Source organism: Mixophyes fleayi, chromosome 6 (genome assembly GCF_038048845.1).
Source record: "Mixophyes fleayi isolate aMixFle1 chromosome 6, aMixFle1.hap1, whole genome shotgun sequence".
In the NCBI taxonomy this organism is placed as follows: domain Eukaryota; kingdom Metazoa; phylum Chordata; class Amphibia; order Anura; family Limnodynastidae; genus Mixophyes; species Mixophyes fleayi.
Window position 1 is genome coordinate 180,831,134 of NC_134407.1, and position 19,483 is coordinate 180,850,616.

Consider the following 19,483-nt stretch of genomic DNA (forward strand, 5'->3'; position numbering starts at 1 on the left):
CAGCATTTACTTATTATAATGCTGGATAAATCATTCTGTGTACTGGGCACCACATACTGGATTGTTGGATTGTAATCTCAACAGACCCAGGAAACATGTAACTAAAAATGAATGAATCAATTATGTACTATATAGCAAAACATATACATTTAAAGGTGCACACTAAAACCTTTTGTATTGTGTATTTGTGTTGTTCAGTATCCAGTGCTGGACATCATCATGTGTCAGCTTCAAATATCATCATCTGTCAGATTTAAACAAGTGTGTAGCGTATGAGAAGTTACTATGACATGTTATGAGTAACGAGCAATGATGGGTGGATGATAATAAGGAACTAGTAATGTGATAAGTTATATATGATGAGTGGTGAGGGATGAGTGATAAGTCATGAATGCTGAGTTTTGTTTAAAAAGAGAAGAGTGATGAGTATTAGATATTATGAGAGAGAATAAGAAGTAATAAAACATGAAATTTCACCACATCATGTTCACTCATAAGTTTCATTTTTAAATAGACGTGCCACCAAACGGAGCTGCTTGCCCCGGATCTTTCCGCCGTATAAAGTACATTCTCCATGCTTTATACTCCAGTCAAACCTCTAGTCAATTAGAGAACTGCTTTACACAGATTAGCTATGTAGTTTTAAAAGTGGTTCAGATTCCGACTGACTGCTTAGGACTGTGGGTAGGAACAGTGATATGGGGGTAAATGTATCAAGCTGAGAGTTTTCCGGTAGGTTTGAAAAGTGGAGATGTTGCCTATAGCAACCAATCAGATTCTAGCTATCATTTTGTAGAATGAACTAAATAAATGTTAGCTAGAATCTGATTCGTTTTTCAAATCCACTGAAAAACTCCAAGCTTGATACATTTACCCCCTGGTTTGTCAATGAACAGGAAATCTATTCAAGTACACTGTTATACAGACATATTGATTTCTTTTTTTTAAAGTAAGCAGTGGGTACAATTGGCATAACAATGCAGTACATGCTTCTACCTCAACAGTCAAACCCATATTTAGTAACTGGAAGAAAATATATTTCCGATTGATAAAAATGTAGTATGGAAAAATGCCCCCATCATTGGCATATTAGAACTTTCATTTTTACAACCGTGCAAACAGAAGTTTAGTCTTAATGAAATATAAATGTATCTGATAAATATTACAGGATCTGATCAAACAGGAAAGGAAAATGTACAGTGTCTCCCCTCCCTATCTCAATGCAATCAGTGCATTAGCTGATATGTTTAGTAAGAACAGCACATAGGAATTCTGGATTTCCGTAGTTCTATACCTAGAACAGATAGAGAACTTTGTTCTCCATACATCATTATATCTTTGGGCTCAATAGAAGAATGACAATACCTAGGGACATTTCAGGGTAGGCATCCTAGGAGCAGTATGCAAATAAGAGAAGGGACTTCTGGATAATGCACATGTTGTTCAGGACAACCTAATCCGCACTACTGAGTTCAAACAAGGCTGAACCAAGTAGATTTTCTGGTTTAGCACAAATCAGTTTCATACTCTAAAAACCTAACTTCTTGGGTTGTTGATGATAAGTTCCTGAAAAGTTTACATAGCTAAAACAGATAATACATTCACAAATATAAAACCTCTTGTATTTTAGGTTTTGTTGTCATTTAACACATACCTTTAAAAGTGTATTTAAAAACATAATAAAAACAATGAAACTGTATCCAAAACAGTAACAACAAGGGCTCACAAATCTACAACTGTGATCTGAAGAAATTAAACAGCCTTTCCTATTCTGTTGAAAATCAAAGGGCAAGTATAATTTGCTCATTCAAACTGAATGTCTACTGTATATTTTGCAACTGTGCCTAATTTCCAAGGACATGAGTTTTAAAGGTTTCTTCCCAGAATTGCTTGTTACTAGAAATGACCCTATTTTTCAAAAATAATGACCCAATGCACAATAAAATTCCTCTTTTTTGACCTACCATCTATTATCACTCCCTAGGCTGTATATGTTATTAATGATTAATCAAAGGAGCATTCCCAGCGAAGGCTAAAGTACAACCAAGTTGCTCTTTAAGTTAGTGGAGCCCTAGGAATTGTGCACTGAAACCGTATTTCCCTGGGCTCCACCGTTGATATAGAAAAGCACTGGCAAAAGCTCCGCTAAGGTGAAGGTTGGAGCCATGGAACCAATAAAGTGACTGGATAAAACAAAGATATTCCTTTAGTATACTTCTTTTTCTTATTGAACCTTTTACAGAATGCCAATTTGGCCACCTCTTTGTAAAATTACAAATTTAGCACACAAACACCATACGCCATATTTCTACATATAGTTTTGCATTACAGTGTGTGTGTCTACAATTTGTATAATCAAGACTTGTAGTTTTCTGTTCCACCAACACATCGCAATAGACCATCTGTTCACTGACAAGTGTAGTTAGCCATTCATTGGAATTTATTTCCCAAACTATATCATCCATTCCTGCAACATGACTTGCAGTCAACTTACTTGCTGAAAAGTCAGTTCTGTACTGAAAATTAGCTACACCCAATATATCTCACTAAAAGTCATGTGTTGCAATGTATACAAAGAAATACAATTGATATCAAAATGAAGAAATATTACATTTCTTAATATGCTGTCGCATTATTCATAGATCATTATCTATCGCGGCTAACTTTACATTTTACTGGACATTTTCTTTTAAAGCGCAAAAAGTATTTTATAATCAAATTGAGTAAACATGAGTTTATGGTGACTGCAGTGCTCCAAGGTTAGTTGAGACATTATCACTGGTGACATTCTTAGATTAACCAGTTCAATACCAATGTGTCCCTGGAAACTATTTTAAAAAGTTGGCATCTAGAATACTCTACTTGGCATTGCAATTGAACATATAATACCTTGTCCAGAGATTTGAGATGAAAATTAAAACATGGATGCTAGGACCTGGTAAGATGACACCAGTAATTAGAATGCCGGTCATTTACAAATCTGCATATGGGGTGGTTGTGGTTTTGCCTTATATAGAGAATACAAATTCCCTATGCTGGATGAAACAGTTAAGAGAAGCAGCGGGCATCTGGATTTTACATATTTCCATATGTACGGCTCATATTACATCTTCATGCCTCATTAGAATATTTTTAGCGTCTTTATAAGCAAGTCAAAAAGTATCTAGCAAGTTATGCAAACTGCTGGAAAATCTATTTTTATTGAGATAAACTCTTATGCAAGCCTACAGTATGTATGCAATTTAGATAATAAGATTTGCTGCTCATCATACTGATTTTAGCCAGTTTTCTCATATCAAATAGTTTGAAGATAATTCAGTCGTATGCCTCATTGCTGGGCTTCTGGCTATCTTCTACCCTTGTTAGTACAATTATGTCCTGGGATATTTCATATTTTCTTTTTAAAAAAACAAAACTCCTATCATGGTTATTTAGTTATTTCTGGCAGTTAATATTTATCTTAATAAAGATATGACCTGTATAACAGAGACCAAAGTTAATTGCTGATTAGTTGCGATGGTTTGCTGCACATTTGCTATTTGTTAGTAAATAAACAAAGAAACACAAAGGGCTAGATTTACTAAGCTGCGGGTTTGAATAAGTGGGGATGTTGCCTATAGCAACCAATCAGATTCTAGCTTTCATTTATTTAGTACCTTCTACAAAATGATAGCTAGAATCTGATTGGATGCTATAGGCAACATCCCCACTTTTTCAAACCCGCAGCTTAGTAAATCTAGCCCAAAAGTATTATTCTTATTTTTATTCATATTGAATGGGGGCTGTCATAACACAAAATATAATTAAAAGAACTGCATCATCTTGTCACTAGACTATCGTTTGGAATGGTACAATGCGTGTTTGTCATTACAAACAAATTATTTTAAACAAAATAAGGTACATTTTTAAAACTGTTGCCTCGGGCAAAAATAGGATATTGATACAGACCAGGACACTTTCTTGACAATCTAGGATCGGGGCCAAAAGTTTGGAGTCAACAAATGTATAACTTATTATTTTTTAGCTGACATAGAGGCAGTAGGAAACAGTGAGTGCATTAGGTCCGACTTTTTACAAAATCATGTCTGCAGCAAAGCAGATTATAATGTGCATGTAGATGTACAAAACAGGAGGGGGAAGGGTGTAGGGAGGGGAAACTACAAGTAAAAGACCAATCTGTGCTAGTGAATTATTCAATTAAATGTATAGTTCTGTTTTGGGTGGATTTAGCCTGAGATTGGAGCAGCATGGTGGCTTAGTAGTTAGCACTTCTGCCTCACAGCGCTGGGGTCATGAGTTCAATTCCCGACCATGGCCTTATCTGTGTGGAGTTTGTATGTTCTCCCCGTGTTTGCGTGGATTTGCTCTGGCTTCCTCCCACACTCCAAAAACATACTGGTCGGTTAATTGGCTGCTATCAAAAATTGACTGTCAGTCTGTGTGTGTGTGTGTATGTTGGGGAATTTAGACTGTAAGCTCCATTGGGGCAGGGACTGATGTGAATGAGTTCTCTGTACAGCGCTGCGGAATTCGTGGTGGTATATAAATAGATGCTGCTGCTGATGATGAACTAAGAGAGCTTATTTACCCCTTAGATGGCAGCCATGTATGTCTTTGAAGAACCAAGGGGACTATACTCAAGCGAATGTGCCCAGTTATACATGCACGCCGTGTGTGATTTTTTTTTCCCATGCATGCAACATGTCAAGTACCCATATTGAGAGTTAATTTGCTTCCAGTGTATTGAGCTTTTTGTGGCAGTTAGTATGTGAGACATCTGCTCTATTGGATGTTTATTCTAATTCTGGGCTGGGTATCACAGAAGGAAAATCCAGGGATCTTTGGTGACTCTAAAACTGAGTTAATAAATATGTCTATATTTATTCTGACCAGAACCACCTATTACAATCTGCTTAGTTTGATTTTCCAGTTTCTTTTTGCTGCTATAAGGAGGAAAGTTGTACATGACAGATTCAATATGACAGAAGACTTGTGCAGAGGATTTCTAAGTAACAAAGATTATGTACCTTGTCCCAGAAGAGAGGTATTTTTCAACTTGTCCATTATATATGATAAAAAGTTCCCCTTTGGCCACAATTCATACGGAACCTGGAGTTTAATGTACTGAATATCCTACCTATTTTATCTGGGGGTATAATTTTGTTTCATTTTTTATCTTGTAGACTGTCTCCTTAATTAAGGAAGAAACTGAACTGCTATCCTCTCCCTTAACTCCTGCCAGTAGTGCTCTGTCAGGGGGGATGGGATGTCCATTCATGCCCATCTAGGGAGACCTGAGAAAGACTGAATATCATATTGTACATTGATGAAATCTTCTTAAGGAAGAGGTGGATGCAGATTGTCTCAAAGGAGGAAGGATCTTGGAGAGCTTCAGGGGTTGTGGTGGGGGGCTAGAGCCTGATTTGGAGGTACTAAATAGTGTTTGGGGCTTAGTGAGGGAATCTTTTGCTGGATAGAGGATACAGTGTAATGGGAGACCCCAAGGATTACACAAGCAATACTTAAACCAACAAATAGCAGAGGTTGAGGCTACTTAGGCCTTATATTGTATCGCTGGGCTTCACATTTAGCACAGGTGAATGCAAACTTTGCCCCTTCTTATACAGACAATGAACTTATCAGTATGTTTTGGACTGTGGGAGCAAAACCTGAGCACCAGGAGGAAACCCACACAATCACAGGGAGAAAAAACTTCATACAGACTGGGCCCAAATCGGTCTGCTAATGACTGGCAAGAACAAAGTGAATGATTTTTGTTGCAGTCTAATCAGATACCACATTCATTAGACACTTCCAATCTGGGCAGTTTGAATGTTCCACCGAGACATCCTGTTGCACTCAATGTTCTATCCCAACTGACAAGTGAAGCACTCTGCTCAGATTAATTGTATGTGTGAGGGATAGCTGCCTCCAGCCACTCCCTGATTTAATATCTTATATTTTCAAACTGTCAAACAATATATCACCTCTATTTTGTCCGTAAACCTCTCCTAACTACCTTTACCGGTCACACACCACGGTCTGCGCACTTGTGACTTGGAAGTGTTTACTGTATGGGGTTACACACGATTCCAGCACTTAATCTTCCTCTCACCTATCGCACAGGTTACAGATTTGCCGAATTGCCCCCACACAGGGCTCAAACAACTACACCCACCTCGGTTTTGCCACCACCTATTGAATAAGGGCAATAGGACCCCAATATACTGTCCCACACTGGCACACAATGAGCACGCCTTGTTACACACAGGTCAGCAAGGCACACACCAGCAATCAAAGGGTTATCACTTAACACCCAAAGGCTCTGTGACACAAATGTACACGCAGGCACACACTAGGCTTGGTATACAAATGTGCTAACAATTAACACCTCAGTATTCAAAGGGTTAGCATGGTAAAGCTATATTCTTCATAAAAGGCTAATGGATTTGTTTAGAGCAATAAGGACAGCACTTATTAAATTTTAGATTTAATATACAAAACGTGCAATGCTTACAGGTTATAAAAACAATTAAGATGACATGACATACATAGCAAAACATGTAAACTAAAAGATAAAATTCAGAATATAAACTTACATACGAGTTGTATAATCTGCGCCAAGGGAAACTGGCTTAGAAGATGGACAGCTTATCAATGTTGATTGATTTCCCAAAAGACTGACACTTTCTTGTAAGTGTACTCCTCTTTTTAATGACACTTTTCAACTTCCCCCTCCTTCTGGGATGTGGTCTCCAGGTGGGGGAGGAGAGCCTTTGACACTATTTTACATCCACCATTTACATCTCTGTTTAACATCTAATGTTAAAATGTAACATATCTTTCCTGGGGAGTGTCACACAGACCCAATTTTATTATTAATAACTCCAATACAAATGTACGAATTTATAGATACCAAACAGCATAGGTGCAGTGTATTAGCTAAGTCAATACTGATTTTCTCACCTTCCCTGCATGACAAACAGCTTTTACTGACGTGTGGGCTGCCCTTTATCATGCTATTTATGAATATGTAGTTGATTACTGATTATATTGATTTTACATAGCATTTTGGAAACTGAATTAAATTTTTCTATATACAATATTGCAGCCCATGGTCACACAGCTCATGTCTTTTTGTGTGAGACTCCTGCTAGGAATGGCTCCCTCCCATCTGTCCAACATCTCTTTAGGTGTCAAAAAACTCTCCTATGTCACGATGCAGTTCACATCAGGGGGCCTTTAAACTTCCCCTAAAGGTGCCACTTTTATCTTGTAACACAGGGATGTGCAGACCCACAGAATAAACACACGCCAGTACTTCCGGCTTCACATTTTACACCTTAGCTTACAGAGAAGTTCATATTATTAAATAATTAATTTGATATACGATATTTAGACTGCAGTCGCTTATGCTTCATTCCTCCCAGTTATGTTATTAGTTAATCCTTACAACTATATATAATTCCTCCGTGTTCCACTACAGTATGGTTTACAGAGGGCTTGGACCCTATCAAACTTATATGGGGAGGAACTAAAGACATTTGTCGATAAGTTGAAAACCACTTTAAATTAGACAAAACACAAAGCTTTGTAGGAATTATATTTGTTTAATTCTACAATTTAAACTTCTGACTGGGTTGAAACACAATAAAATGTTATAGAAACAGGTCTAATGTTGCTCCCTTTTTTTTAAAACAATACAACACCACTGTGGGTCATTTACAACAGACTGGTGAAGGGGACAAGGATCCCACAGCTGTGAATCTTTATTATTGCTCTTGCTAGGTGCAAATATGCCTACAGCCTGTCTTTTTTTATTTTTTTTTTAAATACTTGATTTGTAAAATTTTTGTCATACATGTTATAAAGATGTGATATAATTCATTAATTAAATTAAAATGTGAATAGGAATACAAAGATAAATCCTAAATGGGGTAATTATATATATATATATATATATATATATATATATATATATATATATATATATATATATATATATTAATACCATAGATTGTAAGCTTGCGAGCAGGGCCCTCTCACCGCTTTGTCTGTTTCACCCAGTTTGTTTAGTAGACTGATGTGAATGAGTTATCTGTACAGAGCTGCGGAATCAGTGGCACTATATAAATAAATGGTGATGATGATGATGATGATATATAATATAATATAATAATTTATTACTTGCTCTTGAAAGCAATGTACACAAATACAGAAGTAGACCTTCTTTATTGCAGCTCCTGTGGAAACCCATTAAAGTACAAGTTTCCCTTGCAATAGATCACTTGTGAGAAGGCAGACAAAGTTACAAATCAACAATATTATTTAGGATGGTGGAGCTTCTCTATATGGCATCTTGCATGGAACAGGGAGGTGAGGGGTCAGTGCAAGAGCCTAGTTGTCTTTCATTCTCATAGTTAACTGAAATGTACTGTACTGACTTGGTTTCCACACAATGGGGCATGGCCAATGATGTTATAGCAAACATAACTGACTTTCTGTGCTTTGTCGTCTAAACAGTTTGTCCTACACAAACACCTCTTTATCCACTGCCTAAATGGCTGAGACTGTAGACGTTTCTGATGGGAGGGGAGAGAAAATACTACAAAATTTACTTTTAAACTATTAAAGTAATTCTATCGTTTTCAAATAAGCATTGCATAGGCGATTGTATTGTGTTTCTAACGCACAAAGTATTTATTTTAGCAGATGTAAATAGTCAATAATTCAATACATTATTATATTATGATACAGTACAGTACAGCCAATACCAAAAGATAAATACATACCGCTGCTATCGCATGCGCTCGCTGCGCTCCCACGGGACCCAGTGAACAGTATATCTGTTAGAATACTGTGGTCAGAGTAGACTGAGGCTTGTGGGGGTGCAGCTATGATTATATATACAGTCAGTGTTATAGAGTGAACAATAGAAATGACGTGGCTTGCTTCTATAGGTTCCGACTTCACATGGGTCCAGGGTAATCAAGTCATAGGCTGGTTAAATCTAAGGAATCCAAAGGAGGGGGTCATCTCTCCAGGGGATGAGCTCCGATCTTCCCGCCAAGATTACTAATCCTAATAGTCCATAATTCCTTAACATTAATAACTTGCATATGCACTCTGCGATCCTTTCGCAGAGTGAACCGGACAGTCGCAAATGTAAAGGGGATTAGTATGATATCAGACATGACACATTTATTATGACCTGAACCTTAAATAACACTAAAGTGTGCATATAATCATAATATATAAACTAATAATAAACCAAATACTGTCTGCTCATAAATTACTGTGTAATGGATCCAATATGAATATGAATTACATAAATAACTAAATGTTGTCATAAGAGTGTGGGCGTGCGTATTTTACCGTGCGATCGCCGTATGCCACGTGTAGCGTGGCATACTGAGTGCAATCGGCCAATAAAACAATATTAACCAATATACTTTCGTTCATCCAATTATACGACTTCGACAAAATAAACAAAGCTGTAGTGGAGTGTTAGGGTAAGACTAACAGTGACTTTTACCTTTCATCTAAACAAAATTGCAGTGCTGGAATGCTGGAGCCTTCAGTGGAAAGTAAGTCTCCAGGTAAGAAGGATTGTGTACCATAGCATGACTTAAGTAACCCAACTGAAAACTAAAATTCAGGTTTGGCCCAAGTTATCCTTTAAACAACTTTAAAGTCATATCCTCATTGATTCAGAAGTTCAAAATATTGCACAACTTGAATAGCTATGCGGGATTGGGGTGAGGCATTTATTAAACTCTGCAAACGAAAGCACCTCCAAAATGGAAAAATGCTTTTAACACAGAAAATCTTTAAGAAACTGTAAACCTTTTTCACTTAATACAATAAAACTAAGAAGCAAACATAATCTAACAAATATAACATTCACAAATCCATGGAGCCTTCCTGTGGTCTTTAAGCTACTGTTTAAATCCAAGGAGTCATTGTTCCATGGAGTTTTAAGTTTGTGTGTCTGACTTCCATGTTTTGGATGCATTTTCTTTAGCGAGCCCTAGTTCTGACAAATTGCAGAAAAAGAATGTTCTTAAAACCAGCAGGGCTGCCCTAACCTATTGTATATCACTGACGGTTCAAAAACTACTCTTGGTGGAGAGCCAAGGGAAAGTGAATTAATTAGTGAGATTAATGTCTGGCTGAATCAATATATGGGGAGTGCTTCATAGGCAAATCAATAACTTCAAAGCAACACATGAGCCAGTCGATAGCTTGAGGAAATTCATCACTTGGTGATTGTACTCAAGAGGTCCATTCAGAGTCAAACTGCAACTTTATATACCAACTAACACTTTCACTTGCCAAGCAAACAGTAATGACATTTAAATTACCATTCCACACTATACGTCTTTTTAGATAGCACATTTTACTGGAAATATTTAAAATGCATAATACAAGTGGTTGTTAGAAAATAAAAGAATCTTGGGGGACATTTTCAGCACTGACTCCCCAAAGAAAGAATAACGTGGCAGACTATAAAATATTCTATAAAGGTAGAGCACTACCACAATTGAGTCAAATAAAACATAACCTGTTGGATGTACGAATTATGTTTCACATAAGGTGCATTTGACAAATTCCTCCAGTATCAGTCTGACAAGAGACTCACATCACCACTTGGAGACCCTGCTACTCCCACTAACTCTCAGACTGTGCCATCCATCTTTCTTCCATTCTCCTCTTTACATTATGTCACTGCCTTGTTGCATATACACACCACTCGTTTGCTCAAACACACAAGAAGACTGGTCAATACCACCATGAAACATTAGTGTGCTTAGAGAAAAGATCACATTAGTGAGTCCCATACTTATTTTCCTAAACTCATATTTATGTCACCTTTATTGCCACAAAATGTGCTGAGCAATCTGCCATCTTCAGGATTTGGGGAGGGAAGATAGATATTGAGCTAGAATTAGGATTTAGACTTTGATTAGTGCTCAAACTAACCATAGGTTTGAGTTAAAAGCTTGGGATCGGTTCAGATTTAAGACTTGGGCTAAAAGAGTTAGGAGTATGCCTATTCACTTAAGGTTTAGTCGTTTATTCTTTTTAACTTTTTTTGTTTAATTGGTACTCTTTTGCTAAGCAACTCATTCGAAAGAGGCGTCTCCCCCCTTTGAAACGAGAGTTCCCTCCCCTTTCTTTGTTTCCCAATATCCATTACCAGGAAATGGAATATATATATATATATATATACTTATGCAAAGCCAACTCCTTACATAAACCGTTGTGTACTTTACACTATAATATTATAAGCGCGGATACTTTAAGCATTATTAGATGGCATAAACCGCTCATTTAGACTTTTGCCACAATTACCATTTACTACATTCTCAAAGAGCCCTCCAACCTGCTTGCTTTGACTCCTGAACCACTTTGCCTCAAACCCTGCAGACAGGAGACAAATGAAGGCTCTAGAATGAAAACAATTATATTTTTTAATAGTAGTTTTACAGGAAGGGTGGTGCATTCATGGAATATGTTCCCATCACAAAATATAGCAATGATATACTGCAATTCAGGAAAGAAACAAACTAATGTAAGTAAAACGTAAGCAGGAGACAATGGAAAGAGTAGAGGTAACAATTTATATTTCTGTAGGGCTCATTTATTAATATTGTTAATAAATGATCCCTTATGTTTCTGACCAACTCCTTGAAAGCTCCATGGAACTAAAAATCAAGTGTGTTATAAATCACCCTGCTAGTTAGGTTACCAGAACCTGATGTAGGTGAGAGCTTCACCTTTTGCAACCCTTGGTCCCATAGAACCAAATATGTTCACCGGTACTTAATCTCGAGTGGGGGTAACTTATCTGAGGTAGGAGGGCACCACAGAGGACTTGGTAGTGAGATGCGGAGCAGAGAGCTCTATGGCAAGAAGGGAAGCAATATGCAACTGGACCAGATAGAGCAGATATAGAGATGCAATTGGGTGTAATACCAACTTCTGCAAATATAGTCTTTTGCCAATAATGAGTTGCAGCACTCAGAACAAGGGAGAGTGCAGAGGCAAGATTGCTCTATATATACGGAGTGAGCAAACTGTTGGCACCACAATCTGGGAAGTGGTATCAAAGACAGTAAGGCAGAGTCAACCATCAGGCAAAATAAGTCTGAGCAGGCAGCAACATACATAGTCTTGGTCACAAGCAAATAGGTCAATCCAAGCAGCAATCATGAGAGTTCAGGTCCCAGTGCAGGAAAAAAACCAAGAATCAGACAATAACAGAAATAGCACAGAAACAGGAGCACAGAGAAGCTAGCATGTAAACCCTATAACCAGCAGTGAAACCGACAGGTATTTAAAGCAGCAGTTACCAATCAGGGCAGGTGGCAGATTAAGCTTCAGGTGAGTGGAGATCAAGTGATCGCACCCAGGCTGATAAATTCAGGAGTACAAAACTGTAACAACTAAAACTTATTTATCGATTAACAGTTGCCTACTGCAGGTTATGTGAAGCTAACCATAGTCAGTATGCTAAAATCTTTCGCAAACCTTTCAATGAACATAACACTTGAGTTGGTCCTAATTATTGTACAATTTATACATTTATTAACAGGGCTGGTTTTAAGGAAAGGCCACTTGACCTGATGATTTGAAATAAAGCCTGGGGAACTGGCAGAGTTTGAAACACAGAAATGATCAGCACTGAGCTGCTTTGCAAAGGGTTGAGAATTTGTTGAAAGTCAACATTAATAGGTATATACATACTGCCAGTCATGTACAAATTAGTGACAACAGATGCTGTAAATATTATATACATTTATAAACATGAGTGCATACAGAGAAGTGCATACAAGACACAAAGCTAAAAAATGCAAATATAAACTTCCCTCAAACATAATATTACTCTACTTAACTATGTACTGTGCATGTAACATCATTGCCAGTTGTCGATAATTTACAATATTAGTCCCTGGTTTTTATTTTCAAGCACAGTTTTCCTTGTTGAGAAAGTTGAATGCAGTTCTGAATAACATGAGTATGTGAAATTCAGTGCAATACTATTATGATCATGTCTAGTGGCAATGTTATTTTGGATAGGTGCTCTGTTTATATTGGGCAGCACAGTGGCCTAGTGGTTAGCACTTTTGCCTCACAGCACTGGGGTCATGAGTTCAATTCCCAACCATGGCCTGATCTGCGTGGAGTTTGTATGTTCTCCCCGTGTTTGCGTGGGTTTCCTCCCACACTCCAAAAACATACTGGTAGGTTAATTGTCTGCTAACAAATTGACCCTGGTCTGTGTCTGTGTGTGTGTGTGTGTTAGGGAATTTAGACTGTAAGCTCCAATTGGGCAAGGACTGATGTGAGTGAGTTCTCTGTACAGCGCTGCGGAATTAGTGGCGCTATATAAATAAATGGTAATAATAAATAATAATAATGTCTGTATATTATGGTCATATCCAATCAGAACCGGTGATGGGTTGTTTGGCTGTACCATGCCCGAGGTCAGCAAATGTGTCATGAAGCCCTATTCAAAGCAAAAATCAACAACATTTGTCAAGAAATCTCCCAGATCCCCACTCCCACATTTTACATCACTTCCCTCCCACTGTCATTTCTTTCTCTTCCACAGAATACGAGGTTCTCACACTACTCTCTTCCTCTTCCCTGTCACTCCGATACCTTGAATACGTTTCCTTACAACTCCTTTACTATGTTACCACAATACATGTGTGCATCCAGCTCACCTCTTCAATCTCTCCATCTCCGCTGGCACTTTCCCTTCCGTCTTCAAACATGCTTGAATCTCTTGTCTCAAGAAACCATCTCTCAAACCATCTCTCAGCCCTTAATAATATAATACCTAAATATTATATGATTAACAGGTGTAAATCACCCATACCCAATAGATTGTAAGCTTGCGAGCAGGGTTCTCTTACCTCTGTCTGTATGTATTACCCAGTATTGTTTTATTAATGTTTGTTCCCAATTGTAAAGCACTACGGAATTTGCTGGCGCTATATAAATAAATGATGATGATGATCCAATTAGGAACTTTTATTGAGATCCTCTTGTTGTATATGGGCGTACCTGCTTGCATTTTCCGTTTATTTTTAAAAAAATAAAAATTGCGCTCTCTTTGCGTTCCATAATGATTCATAGCTAAGGTATTCAACTATACCAAGATGATCAGGTCAAAAACATAATTTCAATTAAATTGTATGACTCATATTAATGTATACATGTTAACATGCACTAGAGGCAGTCATTTTGTGGAATGAACCAATATTACTGGAAACAAAACATCAATTTACTATGTACAAGAGACGTCACTGAAGCACAATGGGACTGTATTCTCATGAATATTTGTTCAGTCCAATTAAAAAATACAGCCACTGTTTACATGTGACAGATGCATTTTAAAGAGGTTCTCCAGTAAAATTAAAACATTTTCTTTACCTACATGATATTTGCCATCAGTGGGTAAGGGGCAAGTGCTTGGTTTCTCTACAATGGGCTACCAGATACAGCAAATTATATTTTGTATGGGAGAGACTGGAGAGTGCTAGATCGTTGATAGAAAAGTGGAAATAAAGAACAAATTATAATTATGTAGGTGTGGGAGATATTTTTAATTTAATAACTCCTTTAATATTGTTCTGACATACATATTGTAATAGGAGGTTTGTGACTTCAAATATGAACTGTCAATCTTATCCATTAAGTTATGAAACTTTCAAATCACCAGGTGACATTTATTTTATATTATTTCCCTACTTACTGTAAATTAAGTACATGACAAAATCTCCGCAACAAATACTGGTTCTAATGTTGTCGCATTGCTTAGATTTACTGTACTATTGTTATTTGTATCACTTGTAGTTTGCAACAGATATCTAGGGGTATATTTACTAAACTGGAGGTTTGAAAAAGAGGAGATGTTGCCTATAGCAACCAATCAGTTTCTAGCTGTCATTTATTTAGTACAGTCTACAAAATGACACCTAGAATCTGATTGGTTGCTATAGGCAACATCTCCACTTATTCAAACCCGCAGCTTAGTAAATATACCCCCTAATCTTATTTGGCAATGTATAGTAGTAATGCTCTCCCTTTGGAACAGAATGAATAGTGTTTCAACAGATAGCCATCTACCATACAGATGAGCTGTCACCTGCAGTTGTACCACAAATAGCATGGCAGATATGTGGAATGATGAAAATATAGAGGCCTATTTAACAAAATCCTAATCTCCCAAAAACACCACCGCAAATCTAAGATATCAGAGATATCTGCTGCGGTCCCACAGTTATTGTAAGCAATAGCCGTCCCCATAGGTTTCTATGGGGACTACTATTTTTTGTGATTTAACAAGTTGTGAAAAACCAAAGATTTTCAGAACTTGTGCCTGACGGCTAACACCTGCTGAAGATGGCGTTGGCCATTGAAACGTATGGGGAGAGCATTGCAGTAGAGATCTTCACATCTCTCACCGCATCGTATCTGCTCTCCCCTCCGGTGACTACCACAAAGGTGGCCACTTTGCGATAGTGACCCTTGAACAGATAGGAAATAGGTGTTCGCCGGGACAACCATTTATCATGACTGTTGTCCTGGCAGAACACTTTTAATAAATGCTCTTTCATTTCTTATTATTGTGATATGGAAGGAAAATGATTGTGTCAAAAATGTGCTGGTTAATAAATATGCCCTATACACTGGCTTATTTCATCGGTGTACATGGTTTTCAAAGCTGTGTCCAGAAACTATTGCTAAGTATGCCACACCTGTATGCAGTGTGTCATTTCACAAGCAAGCGCATCACTATTAACCTTTGTGTATACATTTCATGATCATGTTGTGTACCTTTGTTTCACTGACATTAAGTGCTCCATAGCTATGTAAAAGCCCATGTGTACCCATAACCTCACACTAGTATACTTCAAATATGCTTCTATGCAAGCATAACAAAGCATGTCCTGATACATTAAGATCTATAAATAATTCGTCATACTGTGCACCCGAGCCTCAGCACGTGTCTATACTTTAAAGGCAATCATAGTAATTCAGCCACTGTGGGATTTAATATGTAGCACAGTTGTAAAGAGAATATATATATATATATATATATATATATATATATATATATATATATATATATATATAAACATTCACGTGATTTTACATAATATGCCCGAGCAGGTGTTTTCTAATGTTATGGATGTGCATATACAAATGAGGTGCAGGTGTAGAACAGCTGTAAGCACATTACCCCCTCCCACCCAGCAGTCCCTCGTATTATATACCCTCGTTCCCCACAACACCCCCGTTCGGGGCAGTAACTCACGCGTTGCCCACGTAGATCCGGGGGAAGACCTCGTTGAAGTGCTGGGAAGGGAGGCAGTAGAAGCCGCCATCGTTGGCAAGCACCTCATTGAGAGCCTGCACTGAGATCTCATAGTCCGACATTACCTCGGCCTGTGACCCGCCCTAAGCACGACACCCGAGCCGGGCGGCTTGCTGCCTGTGACCCGCCCTCCTCGCCGGGGTAGGCGGACACCCACCACCGCCGAGCTCCGGGACTAGGTGGCAGCCAAACAGGCACAGACCCATTAACTAGCAAACGATAGCAGGAATCGCTGTGAGTGCACAGACGAGGCTGGGCGCTGTCACTTGCACATTGTGATATTATTATCTGTAGTGTCTGGACAGTGTCTCACTAATAGGATGTGTTGTTTATTCTGTCTGTTCCCTCTATTATATGATTTGTGACTGTTAATTGTTGTCGTGCTGTGCCTCATGGTTGAGATGAGAGTTTTAGTGACAACAGTGTTCTAAGGGGAAGTCACAGTGAGTATTTTTAAAATGCAGATGACACCATTTGAACTTGCAGAGTGTTATATTTGGGCACCAGCCATTTTAGTGCTTTGCAAAAGTCTTTATGTGTAAGGGAAAGACTGGATTAGAGGAGCCCGGATTACCTCAACTGCCCTTAGTTCTTTAGGCTGGTGTCACATTGGCCAAATGAGCACAGTGCTGAAGCCCCCACTATGACACAAAACAGTGACTAACACCATTTCCATGTGGCTACATACAGTTTAGATAGCTGAAACACTTCTTTTATGACTGGGGAACAAAGTTTCCAGCTGAAACCTAGAGATCCAGTATGTGCTGTAATAGCACAGGTATGTGTGACATCTGCAGTGCAAGCTCTAGGCTGCGCCCCCACATACACTTGGAAGTGGCTCCCCTATCTCATCTGCTTCTACCTTGGTAAACGGAAGGTGGGAGCAGCACCCCACTCCCAGTAAAACAATGAAATGGAGGAGCAACAACCAGGAACATCACCTGTTTGAAGATGCTGACAGCTTCTCCATGTTAGCAGCCGACATTCCGTGTGGAGGTGCTGGTGGGAATACTAAAATCACTGGATGGGTGACATTATGTCACTCATTCAGTGTTTTAGGTGCCGCTTAATCTTTGGTGCCTTTGGAAATCAGCTAGGTTCTCTTAATAGTAGTGTAGGCCCTGGACACCTGCCTTGCTTGAGCTATCCTTGGCATTTTCACCTCCTTACGAACAAATGGTCAAACAGGCTGTACTACTTCAGCTTCCCTCAAACAACAAAAATAAAACATCCTATGCTTCTTCTTTGAAGAGAATGTATACTTCATGCAAGATACAGCAGCTTCTAAACTATCCACCAGGATTAGTAAAATTAAAAGAAGGAGGAATCCCTCTCTGCATTGACACTTTGGCACCAATGAATTGAAAGAATCTGGATACACCTGACATAACAGAGATTAAACATATGAGCTTATCAAAGAAATGTAAACATGCTACAATATTTCTAGACAAGATCATTTGAGAAAATGAGGTTGTCTGATAACTGTTATTAAAGCGTTTAAGCCCATCTACAACGTTGCAGTGACCCCTTTATATGGTCTTCAACCATTAGAGAATTCTTATAATTTTCAGATCCATGGGCCCACATACATCGTCACCACTTACACATAGCCCAGCTTGTCCTCTTCCTCATGACATTAACACAATTTTGGATGAAAGCAAACTAACTACGAGCTTAGATATCTATGGGTATATCTGTAGCAAACAGACAACAAACAGATAATAACCCGCCCCAGGTAGATTATCTTTCCTTTCCCCTATACTACCTGAGTTACTATTCTGTAGTGCCTATATATCACTCACACACATTTCTGACACCTCATACATGTGTGGAGAAAATGCACTGTACTGTATTGGCTCTGCCCACTCACTTGAGTGTATATATATATATATATATATACACACACACACACACTATATGGACAAAAGTACTTGGTCTCGCCTGTTAATTATTGAATTGAGGTGTTTCAATCAGACCCGTTGCCAGAGGTCTATAAAGCACCTAGCCATGCAGTCTTCATTTGCAAATATTTGTAATTCAAAATGGGTTGTTCTGAAGAGCTCATTGACTTCAAGTGTGGTACTGTGATAGGATGCCACCTTTGCAATAAGACGCTTTGTGAAATTTCATCTTTGCTGTATATTCCACGGTCAACTGTAAGTGATATTATTAGAAAGTGAAAGCATTTAAGCCACGAAGCGGAAGACGACGTAAAATCACAGAGCGGGGTCAACGACTGCTAAGGCGCGTGGTGAGTAAAAGTCACCAACGCTCTGCTGATTCCATAGCTGAAGAGTTCCGAAATTCCACCGGCGTCAATGTAAGCACTAAAACATCACATAGAACAATGCCAAGTGTCGGATGGAGTGGCGTAAAGCAGCCCAACACTGGACTGTGGAGCAGTAGAAACGTGTTCTGTGGAGTGACGAATCGCGCTTCTCAGTTTGGCAGTCAGATGGACGAGCCTGGGTTTGGCGGATGCTGGGAGAATGTTACCTGCCTGACTGCATTATGCCAACTTTGAAGTTTAGTGGAGGAGGGATAATGGTATGGGGCTGTTTTTCAGGGTTTGGGCTAGGCCATTTATCTCCAGTGAAGGGCAATCTTAATGCTTCAGTCATTTTGGACAATACCATACTTACAAATTTGGCAACAGTTTAGGGAAGGCCCTTTTCTATTCCAACATGACTGTGCCCTAGTGCACAAAGCAAGGACTACAAAGACATGGTTTGATAAGTTCAGTGTGGAAGAACTTGACTGGCCTGTACAGAGCCCTGACCTTAATCCCATCGAACACCTTTGGGATGAACTGGAACAGAGATTACGAGCCAGGCCTTATCTTCCAACATCAGTGCCTGAACTCATAAATGCTCTACAGAATGAATGGGCACAAATTCCCACAGAAACACCAACATCTTGTGGAAAGCCTTCCAAGAACAGTGGAAGCTGTTACCGCTGCAAAAGGGGGACCAACTCCATATTAAAGTATATGTATTAGAATACAGTGTCATTACAGTCCCTGTTGGTGTAACGGTCAAACGTCCGAGTATAGTGTGTATATATGGTCCTGATTCATTAAGGAAAGTACAG

General features: G+C 38.6%; 1 protein-coding gene across 1 annotated transcript in view; it reads right to left on the reverse strand.

Moving 5' to 3' along the window:
* DUSP3 (dual specificity phosphatase 3) overlaps positions 1-16,648 on the reverse strand; it is a 60,037-nt gene extending 43,389 nt beyond the window's left edge. Inside the window, exon 1 of the mRNA XM_075177448.1 lies at positions 16,334-16,648. Coding sequence (XP_075033549.1) covers positions 16,334-16,455 — 122 coding nt within the window. The 5' untranslated portion in view covers positions 16,456-16,648. The remainder of the gene's footprint in view (positions 1-16,333) is intronic.
* Between the last annotated feature and the right edge of the window lie 2,835 nt (positions 16,649-19,483).